Here is a 20,206-nt window from a genome sequence, read left to right on the forward strand (position 1 = left end):
CTGTCTAAGGTGAAGTTCATGTTTGCTAACCAAATCATCTGTAGCATGCCTTCTTTATTGTATCAAGAGAAGATGACTTGAAAAACATAATGTTATCAGCAAAGTTCTGTCATCTGTGATACAAAAATAGCCTTATAGTATGAATATCCTATGGCCTATATAATATATTCAGTAAGTTGAATTAATATTTACATATAAATGTATATCTCTTAACTAATGAACATATTTTGGTGAAAATTAGATATTACAATTTGAAGCATATTGCTTAAGAAAATGAATGCTACATATTACTTGTAGGGTTCTGCTGTATTTGGGGGACTCACACTTAAAATTGATTATAATCATTCACAGTTGTTCTGCTCAAAAACATTTCATGGTTCTGTAGCACCTGCTTAGTTTGGAATTCAGAGACTTTTACCAACTTGTCTGTCCAGGTTTAACTCCCAGTATTACCATTTTCCAACCTACTTTTCAGATACATTGTGTTGCCTCCACAGTAGGCATTTTACCCCCTTAACCTCTATATTCCCATCCCCAAGCCTCCACATTTTAAAATATTTCTGTCCTTCATGTTGGCTTAGGTCAAATGTTAATATCACCTACCAACTGGAAATTATTTTTATGATTCCTTCACTTCTTTGTACATCTGCTTCTATGATTCTGCCTTGTTATATATATAGTTACTTATATACATATTTTTTCCTCCTAATCAGACTGTAAACTCCTTAAGGACAGGGTGCACATTTATTGTTCATTTTTGTGTTCCCCTTGCAACTAGCACATTTTCTTGCACATAGCAGGTACTCAATAAACTGTTGGATCAAACTGACTTTAGTAGAATTACATCTTACTCATTGTATGTTGATTTTGTTTTGAATTCATGTCTTCTCTGTCTTTGAACCATTTTAATATACATTAGAATAATTTTATAATACTGAAATAGCAGCTTCACTTGTACTACTTCGAAGTTTTTTTTTTTTTCCCCTAACCAATATCCTATTAGCGTGGTCATACTTCACATCACCTTTAGACTTTTAAAAATCTCATTTCTGTCCCCACTTGTAAATGCCTAACCAATACTCAACATTCAGACTGTGTTTACATTTAACTGACTCCACAGACCTGAATGTTCTGCTGTGCTAAAATGGCCATACATGTATGTACAAAGTAGCTCTTACCTGATCGCTATCAGATAGTTTCCATTTCTGTATTTTATGTAATAAAAGTATATAACTATCATAGAATTGCTTATAACCTGTTTCTCACTTGTATCTTTGGCCCTTAAGCCATTGGGTTCTTTCCTGTTTAGCACTTATCCCCGAAGAGCCCTAGGTAATAGAAATTAAGACCGCATACAGAATCTAGTTACAAGGGTAGAATACTTTGCCCAGCTGAATTAGTGACAGGTTTAAAATTATATTTTGTTTTTATCCTTTTTCTTTTGAAAATTAGGTTTCCTTTTAAGGCTCAAAAATTTTCCCTTTGCTTTGTAATATATGAACAGACAAAAATACAGTTTTGCTAAATGCCCTGTTGATAAATTTTTAAGTCAGTTGACCTCCCTGAGAAACATGCCTTGAGCACATTTAATGTAATTCCTAAAATAGAGTTTTGCATTTTGAACTTGAGCGAATTATCTTGAAATGCTGATTCATGTGTGCCAAAATTCTTATTCCAACAGTGGAGTAAACCATTTGACCTAAAACTATGAAGTATACATTTGATTTTGTAAACAGAGAAATATAACAACGTATATGAAAAATCTTCATGCACTCTGATAAATATTTAGTATATTTTAGCAAGAGAACACTACTTTTCCACATTGTCTGAATTTAAGAGTGAAAATTTCATCACTTTAGCATGTATGGTTTTCTGAACTAAAGGAACAGTGAAATTACTAAATGTAACTTTGAAATCCAAGCTAGTAACTTCTCTAACTGGAATAATAATTTGGAAAAATGTATGCTTTTACTATAATAATCTTGAATCTTTTATCCAAATATTTATTTCAGATTGTATCTGCTGTGCAGTATTGTCATCAAAAGTGCATTGTTCACCGTGATCTTAAGGTAAGCAACTGGTTTTATAACAAAAATTTCTTATTATTAACAAATATTTGATACTGTTAGAGCTATTTTTTTGATTACATGATTGTGCCAGACATTATAGAAGAAAATTCACTTTTATTTAATTTTTACAGCAGCTTTTTATAAAAGGCAGTATTTTCTTTCTTTTTTTTTAAATTGAAGTATAGTTGGTTTACAGTATTATGTTAGTTTCAAGTATACAGTCATTCAGTTATATATTATACATATATTTTTTTCAGGTTCTTTTCCATTATAGGTTATTACAAGATATTGAATGTAGTTCCCTGTGCTATACAGGGATCTATTTTATGTATGGTATTTTGTATCTGGTAATCCCATACTCCTAATTTATCCCTCCCCTCTTCCTTTTCCCTGTGGTAACCATAAGTTTGTTTTCTGTGTCTATGAGTCTGTTTCTATTTTGTATATAGATTCATTTGTATTATTTTTAGATTCCACATATAAATGATATTATATAATATTTGTGTTTCTTTGACTTACTTTATTTAGTATGATATTCTCTAGTCCATCCATATTGCTGCAAATGGCATTATTTCAATCCTTTTTATGGTGAAGTAATATTCCATTGTGCGTGTACATACACACACACACACACACACACACACACACACACTCACTCTCTCTCTCTCTCTCTCTCTCTCTCTCTCTCTCTCTCTCCCCCCCTCCCCTGCATCTTCTTAAGCCAGTTATCTGTTGATGGACACATGGGTTGTTTCTGTATCTTGGTGTGTGTGTATCTTTTCAAATTGAGTTTTTGTGTTTTCTGAATATATGCCCAAGAGTGGGATTGCTGAGTAATGTGGTAGCTCTATTTTTTAGTTTTGTAAGGAACCTCCTTACTCTTCTCCATAGCTGACGCACCAATTTACATTCCCACCAACTGTGTAGGCAGGTTCTCTTTTCTTCACACCCTTTTAAGCATTTATTAATTGTAGTCTTTTTGATGATAGCCATTCTGCCCATGGTGAAGTGATAACCTCATTGTGCTTTTGATACACATTTATATACATTTTTCTAATAATTAGCAGTGTTGAGCATCTTTTCATGTACCTGTTGGCCATCGTGTATGTCTTCTTTGGCGAAGTGATTGTTTAGGTTGTCTGCCCATTTTTTGATTGGCCTGTTGGTTTTTTGTATTATTGAGTTGTATGAGCTGTTGATATATTTTGAATATTAACCCCTTGTTAATAAAAAGTTTAAAAATTTGCAAATAGTTGATCCCATTCCTTGATTCTTTTTTTGTTTTGTTCATGGTTTCCTTTGCTGTGCAAAAGCTTTGAAGTTTGATTAGGTCCCCTTTATTTTATTTATTTTTGCTTTTATATCTTTTGTCTGGGGGAATAAACTTAACTAAGGAGGTAAAAGACCTATATGCACCTATAACACTGAAAACTGTAAAATATTGATAAAAGAAATTGAAGATGATCCAAAGAAATGGAAAGATACCCCATACTCTTGGATTGGAAGAATTAATATTGGTAAAATGCCACACTCCTCAAAGCAATCTACAAATGTAATGTAATTCCTATTAAAACTTCCATGACAGTTTTCACAGAACTGGAACAAATAATCCTCAAATTTATGTGGTACCACAGAAGACCTAGAATTGCCAAAGCAATCTTGAGAATAAAAAACAAATCTGGAGGCACAGCCCTCCTAGACTTCAGATGATACCACAAAGTTACAGTAATCCAAACCGCTTAGTTTTGGCATAAAAGCAGACATATAGATCAGTGGAACAGAATCAAGAGCCCAGAAATAAACCCGCATACCTACAATCAATTAATCTATGGCAAAGACAAAGGAGGCAAGAGTATACAGTAGAAAAAAGACAGTCTCTTCATTAAGTGGTGTTGGGAAAGCTTGACAGCTACATTTAAGTCAGTGAAATTAGACCACTCTCTCACACCATATAAAAAAACAAACTCCAAATGGTTTAAAGATCTAAATACAAGGCATGACACCATAAAACTCATAGAAGAGAACTGAGGCAAAACACTCTGACATAAATCATAGGAATATTTTCTTAAAGGGCAGTATTTTCACTGAGCAAGTGAAGAAAATGTGGATGAGAGGTTATCTAGCATTAAAGGTTAAGAGGATTTGATTCTGTTAATTAGCTTCTCTTAATGCGTAAATGTGTAACTTTGTCCCTAATTAAAAATGCCGGAGGAGGCCCCATTCCATCAGAAGCAAGGTCAGGGTACAAATCCAGGTTTGTCTGATGTAAGAGCCAGTGCTCATCCTTACATTGAAATTCAGAGAAATAGTAGGAAAATTTTAAATGTTTCTATGAATCCCTGGTGGCTCAGTTGGTAAAGAATATGCCTGCAATGCAGGAGGGCCCGGGTTTGATCCCTGATTTGGGAAGATCTCCTGGAGAAGGCAGTGGCTACCTGTTCCAGTATTCTTGTCCAGAATCCCATGGGCAGAGGACCTTGGCAGACTACAGTGCATGCGGTCTCAAAAGAGTCAGACACGACTGAGCGAATAACACTACTACTATTATGAATATCAAATGCATATGATTAGTATAAACTAGCATACTTTTGGAGAAGGCAATGGCACCCCATTGGGGTCGCACAGAGTCGGACACGACTGAAGCGACTTAGCAGCAGCAGCATACTTTAGACTAAGTTATGTGTGATAGTCAAGAAATGATGGTGGCAATGAACATGGGAGGGCAGATACATCTTGGAGGAACTGATTTCATTTTCTTTAGGTAGACTGAGAAGGCAGATGGCTGGATCACTTGGTAGTTCTAGTTTCAGCTTTTGAAGAACCTCTGTACTGTTTTGCAGAATGGCTATACCGATTTACAGCCCTCCCAACAGAACACAGTGTTCTAGTTCCTCACACTATTGATGACACTTACCTTTTATTTTTTTCATATAGCTGTCAAGTTGTGAGATAATACCTCATTGTGGTTTTGATTTGCATTTCTCTGATGAGTAGTGATGTTGAGCAACTTTTCATATACCTGTTGACTGCATGTCTTCTTTGGTAAAATGTCTATGTAGATGTTTTGCCAATTTTTTAATCTGGTTGTTTGGTTTTTTGGTTATTGAGTCACGTGAGTTTCTTACATATTTTAAATATTAACCCCTTTCAGATGTGTGGTTTGCAAATATTTTCTCCCATTCTGTATGTTTTCTTTTCATTTTGTTGACGGTTTCCTTTGCTGTGCAGAAGCTTTTTAGTTTGATATAGTCTCACTTGTTTATGTTTGCTGTGGTTGCCTGAGCTTTTGATATATAACCCGAAAAGTTGATTATTGGTAACTTCCCTGGTGGTCCAGTGGTTAAAACTCCAAGGTTCCAATGCAAGGGGCACAGGTTGGATCCCTAGTCAGGGAACTAAGATCTCACATGCTGTGCAGTATGGCCCCACCCCCCAAAAGTTAATAATACTGTATTAAGTACTGGAGGTTTGCTTAGAGAGTAGATTTCAGGTGTTCCCATCATTAATACCCAAAAAAAAGGTAACTGTGAGGAAATATGTTAATTAACTTTAGTAATAATCATTTCACTATGTGTATGTATATCAAATCATCATGTTCAGTTCAGTTTAGTTGCTCAGTCATCTCCAACTCTTTGCGACCCCATGAACCGTAGCACGTCAGGCTTCCCTGTCCATCACCAACTCCTGGAGTTCACCCAAACCCATATCCTTTGAATCGGTGATGCCATCCAACCATCTCATCCTCTGTTGTCCCCTTCTCCTCCTGCCCTCAATCTTTCCCAGCATTAAGGTCTTTTCCAGTGAGTCAGCTCTTCACATCAGGTGGCAAAGTATTGGAGTTTCAGCTTCAGCATCAGTCCTTCCAATGAACACCCAGGGCTGATCTCCTTTAGGATGGACTGGTTGGATCTCCTTGCAGTCCAAGGGACTCTCAAGAGTCTTCTCCAACACCACAGTTCAAAAGCATCAATTCTTCGGTACTCAGCTTTCTTTATAGTCCAACTCTCACATCCATACATGACCACTGGAAAAACCATAGCCTTGACTAGACGGACCTTTGTTGGCAAAGTAATGTCTCTGCTTTTGAATATGCTATCTAGGTTGGTCATATCTTCCTTCCAAGGAGTAAGCGTCTTTTAATTTCATGGCTGCAATCACCATCTGCAGTGATTTTGGAGCCCAGAAAAAAAAAGTCAGCCACTGTTTCCACTGTTTCCCCATCTATTTCCCATGAAGTGATGGGACCAAATGCCATGATCTTAGTTTTCTGAATGTTGAGCTTTAAGCCAGCTTTTTCACTCTCCTCTTTTACTTTCCTCAAGAGGCTCTTTAGTTCTTCTTCACTTTCTGCCATAAGGGTGATGTCATCTGCATATCTGAGGTTATTGATATTTCTCTTTAATTATGTTTTTTTATTAAAAATAATTTTTAAAAAAGAAATGATTGAGGCCAAATTGATTTTTTTTTAATAAAAGTAAGAAAGTTCCTTGTCTAAAAAAGTTTTTTTTTTCCCCTTTTTCTCTATTTTTCCAAATTTGATTTGCATGTTCCTTATCTAGGAGTCTTTTTTTTTAAAACTTCTTTTCTCATTGCCTAGGTCAGTTACTAGCTGTAATTTGTGTTATATTTGAATATACTGTCCTAAATAGTTGTTTAAAGTCTAACACTGTATTTTGCTCCATTTTTCTGAGGTTTTAGAGTTTCTACTGCTTCAAATATTTCTATTTCTCAGTTTCCTCCCTCAGCTATTTTAAGGGAAATCACTGCTGCAAAGAAAGAGAAAGAAGACAGCTATTTATTTCCCTGCCTGGGTATTTGACTCCTAGTTTGTTGTCTCATTTCTTAAATGGAATATATCTGCAAAAAAAAAAAAATTCATCACCTTGTGTTTCTCCTCTAGTCCTGTGGAGGGAGTTTCCTGTATGCACTTGGGAGGAAACCTCAAAACTCTCCAGCTCTCGCCTTCTTGGGCAGCCTTGGATACTTTGCTATCTATCCAGACATCTTTAGAGAGACTGAGCTAAGTCTAGCTTGCTCCCAGAATGCCACAGAAATTTACAATTACCAGACCCTTAAATCAGAACATCAGAGTACCCTGGTTTTGTCACACAGTCCATAATGTGATGAACTAATATAAATCTTCCAAATCTGTGTGCTGTTAAAATATACCACATTTTTTGCATATTTTGGGTATTATCTGTATCTTTATTTCCTAAAACAGGATGAAAACAAATATCCCAAACTAGTATTCCTTAAGAAAAGAAGGAGGTAAGGGAAGGAAGAAAAATATGATGGGCTGAGTGCTGAGGTCTGCTGACTGTTGGACCCTTAAGTGGTATAGAGAACTCTGGATTTATTTTAGTAAAATTTTACTCCTTTTTGTAACCTGATAAAACACATCTACAAACTAAGTGATAACTTTGTTAGTCTGTCAGTTTAGCATAGAATGAAACAAAACATGTACAAAACCAAATCCTTTATTGAATTACTTGCATGTATAAAAGGTACCTTTAAATATTTTTCGTTAGATGTTTCTGATTCAGGAATATTTTAGAAAACCCAATTTTTCAAAACATAGGGAGAAATCTCTTCTTTCTACCATAATAAACCTCCAGTAAAACAATGTAGTTTTAGAAAATTAAAGAGGCTTAAAACAGATAAAACCTAATGGAGGCTAATGTTGTATTGTTTTCTTTTACTGGAAGAATAGAACTTTGTTGAGGATGCATTTTGCAAGAGAGGACAAGGAATGAATTCATTAGTCATGGAACCCCTGACTTGCTTTAACTAGTGATACTCTATTAAAACAGCATATTTGGGTAAATTGGTTGGTTTAACCCCATAGTGTATTAGTGTTTTGTTGACTTATGTTCTTTAGAATAGGTCATATTAAGGTACAATTCCAGGATGTTTCTTACCGTAAGGAAGAAAATTAGGCTTAAAATGACCTCTGGGAGAAAATAGTTTTTAAATAAACTTTCTTAAACAGTTACACACATGCGTGCATACTGAGTTGCTTCAGGCATGTCCAACTCTTTGCATCCCTATGGACTGTAGCCTGCCAGGCTTCTCTGTCCATGGGATTCTCCAGGCAAGGATACTGGAGTGGGTTACCATGCCCTTCTCCAGGGGATTTTCCCGACCCAGGGATTGAACCTGCGTCTCTTACATCTCCTGCATTGGCAAGTGGGTTCTTTACAACTAGCACCGCCTGGGCAGCCCAGTTACATACATGCATATAAACGAAACCTTCCTATATAGTGTTAAAATTCAGTCTTTGTCGTTGTTGCTCAGTCGTTCAGTCGTGTCTGACTCTCTGCGACCCCATGGACTGCAGCATGCCAGGCTTCCTGTCCATCACCAACTCCTGGAGCTTACTCAAACTCATGACCATTGAGTCAGTAATGCCATCCAACCATCTCATCCTCTGTCGTCCCTGTCTCCTCCTGTCTTCAATCTTTCCCAGCATCAGGGTCTTTTTCAATGAGTCAGTTCTTTGCGTCAGGTGGCCAAAGTATTGGAATTTCAGCTTTGGCGTCAGTCCTTCCAGTGAATATTCAGGGTTGATTTCCTTTAGGATTGACTGGTTGGATCTCCTTACAGTCCAAGGGACTGTCAAGAGTCTTCTCCAGCACCACAGTTTGAAAGCATCAGTTGTTCAGCACTCAGCCTTCTCTGTGGTCCAACTCTCACATCTGTCCATGATTACTGTAAAAACCGTAACTTTGATTATATGGACCTTTGTTGGCAAAGTGATGTCTCTGCTTTTTAATACGCTCTCTAGGTTTGTCATAGCTTTTTTTCGAGGCGTCTTTTACTTTCATGGCTGCAGTCACCGTCTGCAGTCTGTCACTGTTCCATTTTTATACACCATCTATTTGCCAGTCCTATAGAGATGTAATTCTGAACAACTAGATGTTGAAGTAGTCTACTGGGCTTCTCAGTTTGATGTTATATTTTAAAATGAAAGACAAGAAATTAGGAGATTGAGACCGACATATATACGCTATTATGTGTAAAATAGATAACTAAGGAGAACATACTGTATAGCACAGAGAACCCTACTCAATGCACTGTGGTGACTTAAATGGGACGGAAATCCAGAAAGGAGCAGATGTATGTGTGTGTATAGATGATTCACTTTGCGGTACAGCAGAAGCTAACACAGAACTGTAAAGCAACTAAACTCCAATAAGAATTAATAACAAATTTTTAAAAAGTAACTGTGAGGTAATAGATGTATTAATTAACTAGATTATGGTAATCATTTCACAATCTACAGGTTTATTAAATTATTGCTTTGTATACCCTTTTAAAAAGTAATGCTGTAAAGCCTAAACATATTCAATTTTTATTTGTCAGTCATACCTCAGTGAAGCTTGGAAAAAGTTTTTAAATAATAAAAAATTCACATAATCTTAAAAAGAGAGACAACAATACATGTTTAAGATCTGAATAATTATAATGAACATTTTATTTTACGTAGGCTCTTTACATTGTCCTTTTTATTATTTTCTTCTTAGGCTGAGAACCTTCTCCTTGATGCTGATATGAATATTAAAATTGCTGACTTTGGTTTTAGTAATGAATTTACAGTCGGGAACAAGTTGGACACATTTTGTGGCAGCCCACCTTACGCCGCACCTGAGCTTTTCCAAGGGAAGAAGTATGACGGGCCTGAAGTGGACGTGTGGAGCCTCGGCGTCATTCTCTACACGTTGGTCAGTGGCTCCTTGCCTTTTGACGGCCAGAATTTAAAGGTATTGGCTAAATTCGATATTAATGTTCTATCTCCAATCACCATGATCTCATCAGCCAGCAATAAATGCTTTCTTTTGCTTTCTAAGGAACTGCGGGAGCGGGTCTTACGAGGGAAGTACCGTATTCCCTTCTATATGTCCACAGACTGTGAAAACCTTTTGAAGAAATTATTAGTGCTGAATCCAATTAAGAGAGGCAGCTTAGAAGTAAGTAATTTTTTCCACCCTATATTTAAAGTTTGACAATTAAAATATTCGAGGAACTGGCCCGTGTTCTTTTAGGAAAATTGCCAGATCATCTCATTTGTCTTCTGTTCAAGCTAGAGAAAGTAACATGATGCTTTCACTGCCCAAAAGTTGTGCAGTGGGTTTCTCTAGAGACTCTTACTTCTTCTTCATCCTGCAATGAAGTATTCAAACAACATCACAATAGGGATAAGATTGATTTAGTTGAAGAAAAAGGAAAACCTAACCTTGTATTTAGGAAGTACAGATATTTCAAGGATGAAAGAAGATAGTGAAATTTGAATCCAGTGAATACTCCATGACTGTATGTGATAGTAAAAAATTCAGTAGAACCCTGTCAACATCAGTACAAAAAATTTGATATATTTAATAACTAGAGCATGTTGGAAACAGGTATTTCATTTCTTACCACACTGTTTTGTTGCCTATATACGTTCCATATATGTGAGATATTTATAATAATAGGTGCTATTATAAAAGTACTAAGTATATTGCACCCACTGATGTCAGAGGCTCATGTAACCAAAAAGGTCTAACATTTTTTCCTTCTGGTGCTGTAATCTGAACAACTTATTAAGTATTTTGCCCATCTGTTTTTAAGAATATTTTCACCTGTTCTAAAGTAATTTCAGAGTTCAGCATGTATTATTCTCTAGTACTTTTTTGTCTTCATTTATTTGCCTTAATAGATAGGGTAGAAAATTCAGAGAATTAACCTCATTTAAACTGTACTTTTTTAGTGTAGCAATGGGGCTTTCTGACACGGACTCCATGCTGGTTAGGAGGCAGCCTTATAGTGAGCCATCCCTGTGTACAGAGCTCTCAGGTTAGTTTGGGCTTTGTAACTTTATTACCACAATACTTTTCACTGAAAGATACAGTATGTTTGGATGGAAGTTAAGGGATGGTGACTTCCACGGGGAAGTTAAATGCTTTATATCAGTGAATCAATCATCAGATGTTTTTTACTGAATTATTTGTTTAAATGTGATTAGTTCCTTCCTATAATTCTTTTCTGCTTTTTTTTTTTCCTTTGGGGGTCAAGCGACATGTTAATAATTTTTAATAGATAAATCTATGCAGTAAAAAAGCCCACTTTCATATTACTGCTCTTCTAAACTTACTTTCAACTATTATAATAGAAAATTAAGTGAAATAGTTACAATTGTGGACACTTATCAGTTCTAAAATTTTATAGGGACAAAAAACTTCTCTTAACCCTGCTTTGTGACCCCTTTTTATCACTGGAGTCAAATTTATATGCATGTCACTTAATTAAAAAAATCTCCAGAATTGAGGCATCAGCTCAGCTAATCAGCAGAACAAAAAGACCAATAAAAATTATTTAAGGGAAATAGATGTTAAAATCTGTGTGTACAGTTGATAAGATGTACTTGATGTCTTAATGATGATTCATTTACAATAGTAGCCAAATATTTAACTCTTTTATCCTTAACATTAAAATGTGAAGGATTACAGTATTAGAATTCTCTGAGTAGAATTAAAAATCCAAATTATTATTATGAAAACATGTGCTCATCAGAAGTTCAACTTGATGTATTTGAGTACAGTCTGGAACCTCCTGTTTCAGCTTATCAAAACTGTGTTTTCCAGCTATGGAACCGTGAGTCTACATTGGAAATGCTACCATAATATTGCAGATATCACTATACAAAGGCTGTTCTGCTTCACAATTCCCAGAACTGACTTTCCAGAGAAATCTGATACCAATTTAAATAAAAGATTTCTTTTATCAAATCTTAAGAAACTCCCTTAGAAATAACAATGTTAAAAATTGTGTAAGTCTTCACTTTTATTTTCATATGAACTTTATTGTCAACTTTGCAATTAAAATAAATCTATGAACTTTTAAAAACAGCCATTTTCAAAACACCAGTCTGCAATATGTAAACAAATTTTTATACAGTAATGTTTTCATGTCATATTGCATTCTTTTTTTTTTTAACTTAAACGTTTATAGTTTGTACTCTTTGCTTTATCATAAGAATGACCTCCTTCCCTTTATGTATCAAAGTTTAACTGTTTTCTTGCTTGTTGCATATTTGAACTGTTCATTATTTTTGCTAAAATTAATGTGATAAACTTTTTTCCTTTGGGATATATGCTTAGATAAATACTCCAAGCCCATAGTTTCTGAGTCAGAAGGTATAAGCAGTCTGCTAGGTCCTGTGTAGCATTGCCAAAAGATTGTATGTGACCTAAAGCACTTGAGGGTTTCTTCTCCACAGCTTGTTTCTATATTGGATAGAATAATTTCTAGTAATTGGTGTCTTTATTGTAGTAATACAGTCATAATCGCCTTAATTTGTGTTTCTTTCATTAGAGATAATGCTCAGTGTTTTTAATGAATAGGTTAAGGGTGCTGCTTCATGTCTAAGCTCTCTGTGTCCCTTTAACTGCTTGACTGAAGGAGTCTGGTTAATCAGCTTTACAGACTTATATCAACTTAGTACATTTTGATATTAAATATTTCCCAATTCCCATTTTTAATAAATGAAATTTGATGGGGTTTTTTTCAGTGTTATTTGAGTGTCATGAATCACTGACTAAACTTTAGTCTTTCCTGACTATATAATTTGCTAATGTTAAAATTTGATTTAAAGAATCTTGATTCAAATAATCTGCTTATTGTCTTATTAACTTCTTATTTAACTTACATACCTTCCTGTTGCTTCTTAGATATGACTGTGTATTTCTTAGGGCCTTATAAGTTATGTGCCTTAATCCTCCATGAGAACAAAATTAATGAAATTGATTTTATATTATCCTTGCTTGACCTTTGGTTGTTTCTAGATCTAAATAGTTATATAGCTTTCCTAGGCTGTGTATATGAATGCTTTCAGCTCTTCCTAACTGGGATCATAATGGGAGAGACAGGATCACACATGATTTTAAAAGGATTTGTGTTTCATGCTGTGCACTGGTTTTCTTTTTTTTTTTCCCTATTTATTAGAATATATATGTCTGAATTTTTTTTTTAGAAAGAAGTCGAAAAACTCTTCTGCTGTCTCATCTTTGTATATTTTCTTTAATTTTTCCAGTCCTTAACCAAAATGTTTAAAATAATAACAGTTTGAGCCTAAAGCAAAGCCCTTCCTTACTGCTTTTTCTGTCATTTTTAGTCCTCAAGAAGTATTTTTCTACTTTTAATATTTTTTCAGCTAAGATAATTTTAAAAATCTTGCTTTTGTCTGCCTAGTACAAGTGGTAGTAAAGCAAAAAACAATAATAATAACCATTTTTGAAATGAAAATTTCTGAGTACAAATTCAGATGTATATGGGGTATACTTTACAAAGGCTAAAACGATTTAAGAAAAATTATTTTCATGTGGCCAATCTAAAGTCCATAGTCTTTTAATGTGTGGACCTATGTGTAGGGGTTTTTTTTCCTACTGTTAATTTGTTTAATTCTTCATAATTGATCTGTGTCCATTATTTTGCTAGAGTTTCTCAGCAAGTAGTCATCTCCATTCACTGGCAGTGATGGCTAAAGTAAACTTTCTTCAGTTTTGGAGTCTTGCTTGTCCTCTTGTTTCTTGTGTTGAGGTATCTCAAATGAAATCTGAAATGGATTAGTTTGTTCACCTGGTCTAGTGTAGCGTATTGGCCATTGAACAGTAGCTTCCTATTGCTCCTTCCTCCTAACGCAGGCAAACAACGTTCTACTTCCTGTTTCTATGAGTTTTATTTAAAACCATCCTTTATATAAGTAGATCCTTTATTTAAAGGATGTTATAAGTAGATCCTTTATATGAGTAGAATCATGCAGTGTTTGTTTTCCTGTGATCGGCTAATTTCTCTTAACAGTGTCCTCAGAGTTCATCCACATTATAGCATATGGCAGAATTCCCTTCTTTTCTAAGGCTAACACTTCACTGTATGTGCATATCGCATTTTCTTTATCCATGCATCAGACATTTAGATTCTTTCTACATCTTGGCTATTGTGAATAATGTTGTAGTGAACATGGGTATGAAATAGCTCTTCAAGATCCTGTTTTCAGTTACTTTGGATATATACCTAGAAGTGGGATTGCTGGATCAGATAGTTGTTCCGTTTTTAGTATATTAAGGAGCCTCCATACTGTTTACCGTAGTAACAGTACCATTTTACAGTCACACCAACAGTGCACAAGGGTTTCAGTTTCTTCATATTCTCACCAACACTTGTTATTTTCTTTTTTTTTTAATTTGACAGTTGTCATCCTAACATATATGAGGTGATATCTCACTGTGATTTTGATTTCCCTGATGACCAGTAATGTTGAGCCTCTTATCATATGCTTATTGGCTACTTGTATATATTCTTTGGAGATATACCTATACAGGTCCTTTGCCCATTTTTTATTTTGCACAATTTTTTGTTGTTATTGAGTTGTAGAAGTTGTTTATATATTCTGAATATTAACCCCTTATGTGATATATGGTTTGCCAATAGTTCCCTCGTTCCATAGACTGCATCTCCCAGGTTGCCTTTTAACAGCCCAGGGTTGACTGTTGCTTGAGTGTCGGCTTAAATTTGACTGGTAATGCACACCAGTGCCTGTTTTCACACTGATTCTTAATAATTCCTAGTTCTAGACTTAAATCTTAACTGTCCTCTCTTCCCATATTCTCTAAGCTATCATCATTGACTAACCCTGATTTCCATCTCCAGTGATCTCTTCTTTCCTAATATTTTAGTGAGGATTTTAAAATATAGCAGATGATTTTAAAATCAGCACAGTAGATATTTGGTAGAGGACCAGGAGAAAAATCTCTTCATTATTCTTAACTATAAAAATACGAAGCAGAAGTTAAAATCAGTAGGTTTTTAATGTTAAAATTTTTTAAATGTGAAAATACTCCTTTTAGAGGAACATAGGCAGCAGGCAGTGTATTTTGAGTCAGTTCATTTGGTGAGTGTGCAGGATGATGGGTATAGTTGTCATAAGATAGATTAATACAAGTATGTCTCAGGCCTGTACCTTCTGTTGGCCTGCTTATTAAACTAGAAACAGTAACTTTAGTTTGAAAATGTCACATGATTCTTGTTGATTAAACTAGCAAATTTCACATTTACTTAAAAAAGAGCTAATATAAGTGGTTGAATGTCCTGATTGACCAAACATAATGTAGAGTTTATTTCCTAGCAAATAATGAAAGATCGGTGGATGAATGTTGGTCATGAAGAAGAAGAACTAAAGCCATATGCTGAGCCTGAACCAGATTTCAATGACACAAAAAGAATAGGTAAGCATTTAAGTATTGTGAAAGGTGCTGTCCTCCCTAGGCTAAAAGTCAGGAGTCCTTTAGTCTACCAAAATTGTGTTTAAAATGTAAATGGGAAGGAGTTTTTATTTGAAGAATGCTGCATTATCATCTTTTCTTTCTGCAGATATACACTAAACATTGCAAAATTCAAGTTCCTTATTTTGTTCTCATATATTATAATCTAAAACATTTGTTGGCAACAGTGATATATAAATGGAAACAATGTAAATAAGCCTCATTCTTTTCTTTCAACAGTTCCTAACAAGAGGAATGACTGATTTAAGAATCAGCACTGTTCAGACTGATAAATATCAGCAAAATATAGCACATATTTTAACCAAAAATACAGAGGCACTGAGTTAGCAGGAGGAGCCCTTTGGTCCCCTCTTGGTTTCCCACTAACTCAGCAGGGTCCATCCTCCACACCCGGTCAGTGTCTGCTTCGAACCTCCTCCCTGTTCCTTCTCAAAGCCATCAGAAACTCATAACTGAGTCACCTCACCTATGCTCCTGTCTTGCTTGAGGGCAGAACGGCAAAGGAGGAGCATTTGAGGGAGTTAGAAATCTGATCAGAACTGTGGAATTCAAGCCTTCCAAAGAATCAACCTGCCTACAGTTCAGAAACCAAATTTGTCAAGCGATGAGAGAAACTGCTCCATGAGTGGCTGAGTATGTGTTGCAAGAGAGAGAAGGTATTCTGTGTATGTCACAGACAAATACTGTGTCTATTTGGACAAAGGAACTCAGCTCAATAATATGCTAGGCAGAGAGAAATGGAGTAGGCTCGGGAGTATGTTGACTCATGAGAGTGCTGCTGCCTGAAAAATTGACGGTGTACAGTATCTAACTACACAGAATCTATATATTAGTAGTCCAGAAGTTTTTATATTAAAGTTACACTTTAAAATGTTAGAACTTAGTTTTCATATCTAATGTGGACAGACTTGCCCATTTTTGTTGGTTTGTTTACTAAAATAAACTTGTTTTTAGAAATTTCACATTTTGTTTTTTATTTCTAGATATCATGATCACCATGGGTTTTGTACGAGATGAGATAAATGATGCCTTAATAAATCAGAAATATGATGAAGTCATGGCTACTTATATTCTTCTAGGTAGAAAAGCACCTGAAGTAAGTTTTTCACCTTTTCACATTAATGTGAATTATTTTTTAAGCTAAGTTACAGCTTCAGTATAGATATAATATTAGCAAAAATATTCTAGGTGGTATAAAAAAATAAACACTAACAATCTTATTTATTAGAATTCAAAATTCTCAGTGCTAAGTTATGAACTAATCTTATTTCTAAACACGAAGAGATTGTTTTGAAGGAGTAGGTGTAGTATCTTGCTTAGCTCTGAGAGGCCCCGTTTCAGTCAGGTCCTTGAGAACAGCATCCCCCAAATGCAAGAGCCCTTCCAAAGGCAACATGGTTATTTCAGGTGCACAGAATACACAGTAACTGAAACAAAGGGACATAACACCATTTAAAACAAAATATAGGTGGGAACCCAGGAAAAGGTCATCTTGTGATATGTTTTGCCTTGTAGAGGGTCAAGTGTTTTTATACATCAATCAGGAATTCTCAAGTCCAGTCGAGATCTATCGTAGGGAGAGAGAGAGTAAAGAAGTCACTATGCCAGTGGTTATTGAACCATAAAAGCAAATGATCCTTTGGGCCAGCAAATACAAAGGTATAAATTGAGAGTCAGGAATAGCCCAGAGCTTTGACAGTTGGTGGGAGGCATTTTGTAGAATAGGATTAAATTATTTATAAGTAGATAGTAACTATTAGTGCTCTCAGGGTGGAGGGGAGGGAATCAGTCCGTAGTGTGGTACGGTGTGGGATACGCTCTGAGGAGAAGGTGCACAGGAAACGCTGGGATGTAAGAGGACAGACACCCACATCAAGCCAAGGCGCGTAAGAGGTAGAATTAACAGTGTTTGATAACCTGTTGGAAATGAGTGAGAAGGGACCCTCAGACTTGTAGCGTAGGCGACTGGTTTTGTAGGATGTATTTGTCAAGATAGGAAAAGAGTGAATCTCAGGGGGAAGATGGGAGGCTTGTTCAGTTCGGGGTGGTTGAATTTGAACTTCCTGTTGGTTGAAGCTGTTCAGTAGTCATTTGGATATAAAGATCTGGATCTGAAGGGAATGAGTTGAATAGCATTAATAGATTTGTGAGTTGTCATCAGAGAACCACCCAGTAATGTGCCAGGAGCTGTTTTAAGGACTTTACTTTTTAAATTCATCTAATCCTCTCAGGTAGGTACTGTTACAGCAGAGGAAAGGGACCTTCAGTAGAAATGCTAAGAGCTGGGGCAGTGGTGTCAGAGAAGCCAAGCCAAGAGAATTTTAAGAAGTGGGAAATAGTATAAATGATTATTTCTAAAGACTTCGACCTGTTTTTACTTGAATTTTAGATTTTACTCCTGAGATCTTTAATTTTCCTATTAATTTAAGTTTTATAAGCATACAGCCTAGCCCATGTGTGAATTAAAATGACGTTTGAATTGCATTGATATAAATTAGTAAAACTGCTGTAAGTAGTAGTAAGAGCCTGAGCTTTGGAGCCAGGGTCATTGGGTTTGAACTCCCACCCATCCCCTACCCTAGCATAGCCACTATCAAGCTGTGTGACTTAGGCAATTTACTTAATTTCTCTGTGCTTCAGTTTCCTGGTCTATAAAATGAGGATGTAATGGCATCCTAAAGATCAGTCCTGGGTGTTCATTGGTAGGACTGATGCTGAAGCTGAAACTCCAATACTTTGGCCACCTGATGTGAAGAGCTGACTCATTTCAAAAGACCCTGATGCTGGGAAAGATTGAAGGCAGGAGGAGGAGGGGACGACAGAGGATCAGATGGTTGGATGGCATCACCGTTTCAAAGGACATGGGTTTGGGTGGACTCCAGGAGTTAGTGATGGACAGGGAGGCCTGGCGTGCTGCAGTTCATGGGGTTGCAAAGAGTCAGACATGACTGAGCGACTGAGCTGAATGGTACCTACCTCTTAGCATGACTGAAAGAGTTTAAATGAATTAATACTTCTCAAGTCCTCAGAACACTTTCTGGCACATTACTATGTCCTTTGTGTTAGCTGTTGTTTTTTAAAATTTTCATTATCAGTATTACTCTGCTCTTTATCATTAGCAGCTTTGCATATTAGATTTCCCATTGGAAAGTCAGTGATTCAGTCAGAAGTTACTGGCAACAAAATACTTTTGTGTTCTAGTGAGAAGGATAGTGTATCAATCCCCAGTTTACCATGCTTAGTTCTAAGAAATTTCTGAGTCACAGCCAATAAACCACATTTTTTGTTCTGTGAATGTGGTGGAGAAAGCCAACAAAACAAAAAATGTGTGTGTATGAAGTAAAAATTCTAGGTTTCATCCTAAGTTTGAATCCCAACCACATCTGAGTTCGAATCCCAAAGAATTCGAACTTGAATCTCTTAACATCAATTTTTACATCTAAAAAGTGCAGGTTAATAGATCATAGGTTTGCAGTAATGATTAAAGAAAGTAACACATATAGCAACTTTAGCATGGCAGCTGAGTGAAGTCACTCAGTCGTGTCCGACTCTTTGTGATCACATGGACTGTAGCCTACCAGGCTCCTCAGTCCATGGGATTTTCCAGGCAAGAGTACTGGAGTGGGTTGCTATTTCCTCCTCCGGAGGATCTTCCCGACCCAGGGATCAAGCCCAGTCTCCCGTATTGTAGGCAGACCCTTTACCATCTGAGCCACCAGGGAAGTCCTCCAGCATGGCAGCTAGTATATAATAACCATTCAAGAATTGGTAGCTGTTATTTGGACCCAGAAGGACCCAAAGCCATTTGATCAAGATAACAGAAGATGACATATTCTTGTGGAAAGATGTTCTAGCTGGTCCTCTCCCTTCTTGTTTGCCAGGTTTCAGTTCTGTATCCAAACATTATTTTCTTATTTCTGACTGCTCCTTGTATGACTTGGAATAAATTGAAAAATCAAGAGTGTATTTTGTTTCTATGAACTTGTTTTGTTTTAAAATGCTGGCCGTCTTTCTTCTTCTTATAGTTTGAAGGGGGTGAATCATTATCCAGTGGAAACTTGTGTCAGAGGTCTCGGCCCAGCAGTGACTTAAACAACAGCACCCTGCAGTCCCCTGCTCACCTGAAGGTCCAGCGGAGCATCTCAGCAAACCAGAAGCAACGACGCTTTAGTGATCATGGTGGGGCAGAGTCAAATAAGTGCAAAGACAAACCAAGTCTGCCCAAACTTGCATTTTTGTTAAGCATTATACAGTTCACATGTTTATGTCTTTGTGTCATCCCTAGTTACCACAGATTTATATTACTGAATGATTAATATAATCCTGTTTTCAGGGGCTGACCTAATTTTTGTAATCAAACAGTTTAATCTTAGCTCAAAGTGTAAAGTATGCAAACAAAGATTATTTTTAATACAAAAGTTTCTGTTTATGAGAAGAAAATATGTCAGTTGCTTTTCAGTTGATTATGCTTTTTTAAAAATTACAGCTGGTCCATCCATTCCTCCTGCTGTATCATACACCAAAAGGCCTCAGGCTAACAGCGTGGAAAGTGAACAGAAAGAGGAGTGGGACAAAGATGTGGCTCGTAAACTTGGCAGCACAACAGTTGGATCAAAAAGTGAAATGACTGCAAGTCCTCTTGTAGGGCCAGAAAGAAAAAAGTCTTCAACTATTCCAAGTGTGAGTAATTATTCTGACATATTGCAATATGCTGTAGTTATTTGTTGTTGAAATTTTTTAATTTAAAGGTTAAAAATTTTGTTTTCAAGTTTCAAAATTTAAAGTGAATCATACATGTAAAGAATACGCAAAGGGGGCCAA

At 36.1% G+C, this 20,206-nt stretch overlaps 1 protein-coding gene across 1 annotated transcript in view; it reads left to right on the forward strand.

Moving 5' to 3' along the window:
- MARK1 (microtubule affinity regulating kinase 1) overlaps positions 1-20,206 on the forward strand; it is a 137,930-nt gene that overhangs the window by 99,079 nt on the left and 18,645 nt on the right. Inside the window, exons 7-13 of the mRNA XM_052653441.1 lie at positions 2,013-2,069; positions 9,593-9,829; positions 9,917-10,036; positions 15,229-15,328; positions 16,369-16,481; positions 19,411-19,564; positions 19,872-20,065. Of these exons, the coding sequence (XP_052509401.1) occupies positions 2,013-2,069; positions 9,593-9,829; positions 9,917-10,036; positions 15,229-15,328; positions 16,369-16,481; positions 19,411-19,564; positions 19,872-20,065 (975 nt within the window). The remainder of the gene's footprint in view (positions 1-2,012; positions 2,070-9,592; positions 9,830-9,916; positions 10,037-15,228; positions 15,329-16,368; positions 16,482-19,410; positions 19,565-19,871; positions 20,066-20,206) is intronic.

This window comes from Budorcas taxicolor, chromosome 16, assembly GCF_023091745.1.
Source record: "Budorcas taxicolor isolate Tak-1 chromosome 16, Takin1.1, whole genome shotgun sequence".
Lineage (NCBI taxonomy): Eukaryota > Metazoa > Chordata > Mammalia > Artiodactyla > Bovidae > Budorcas > Budorcas taxicolor.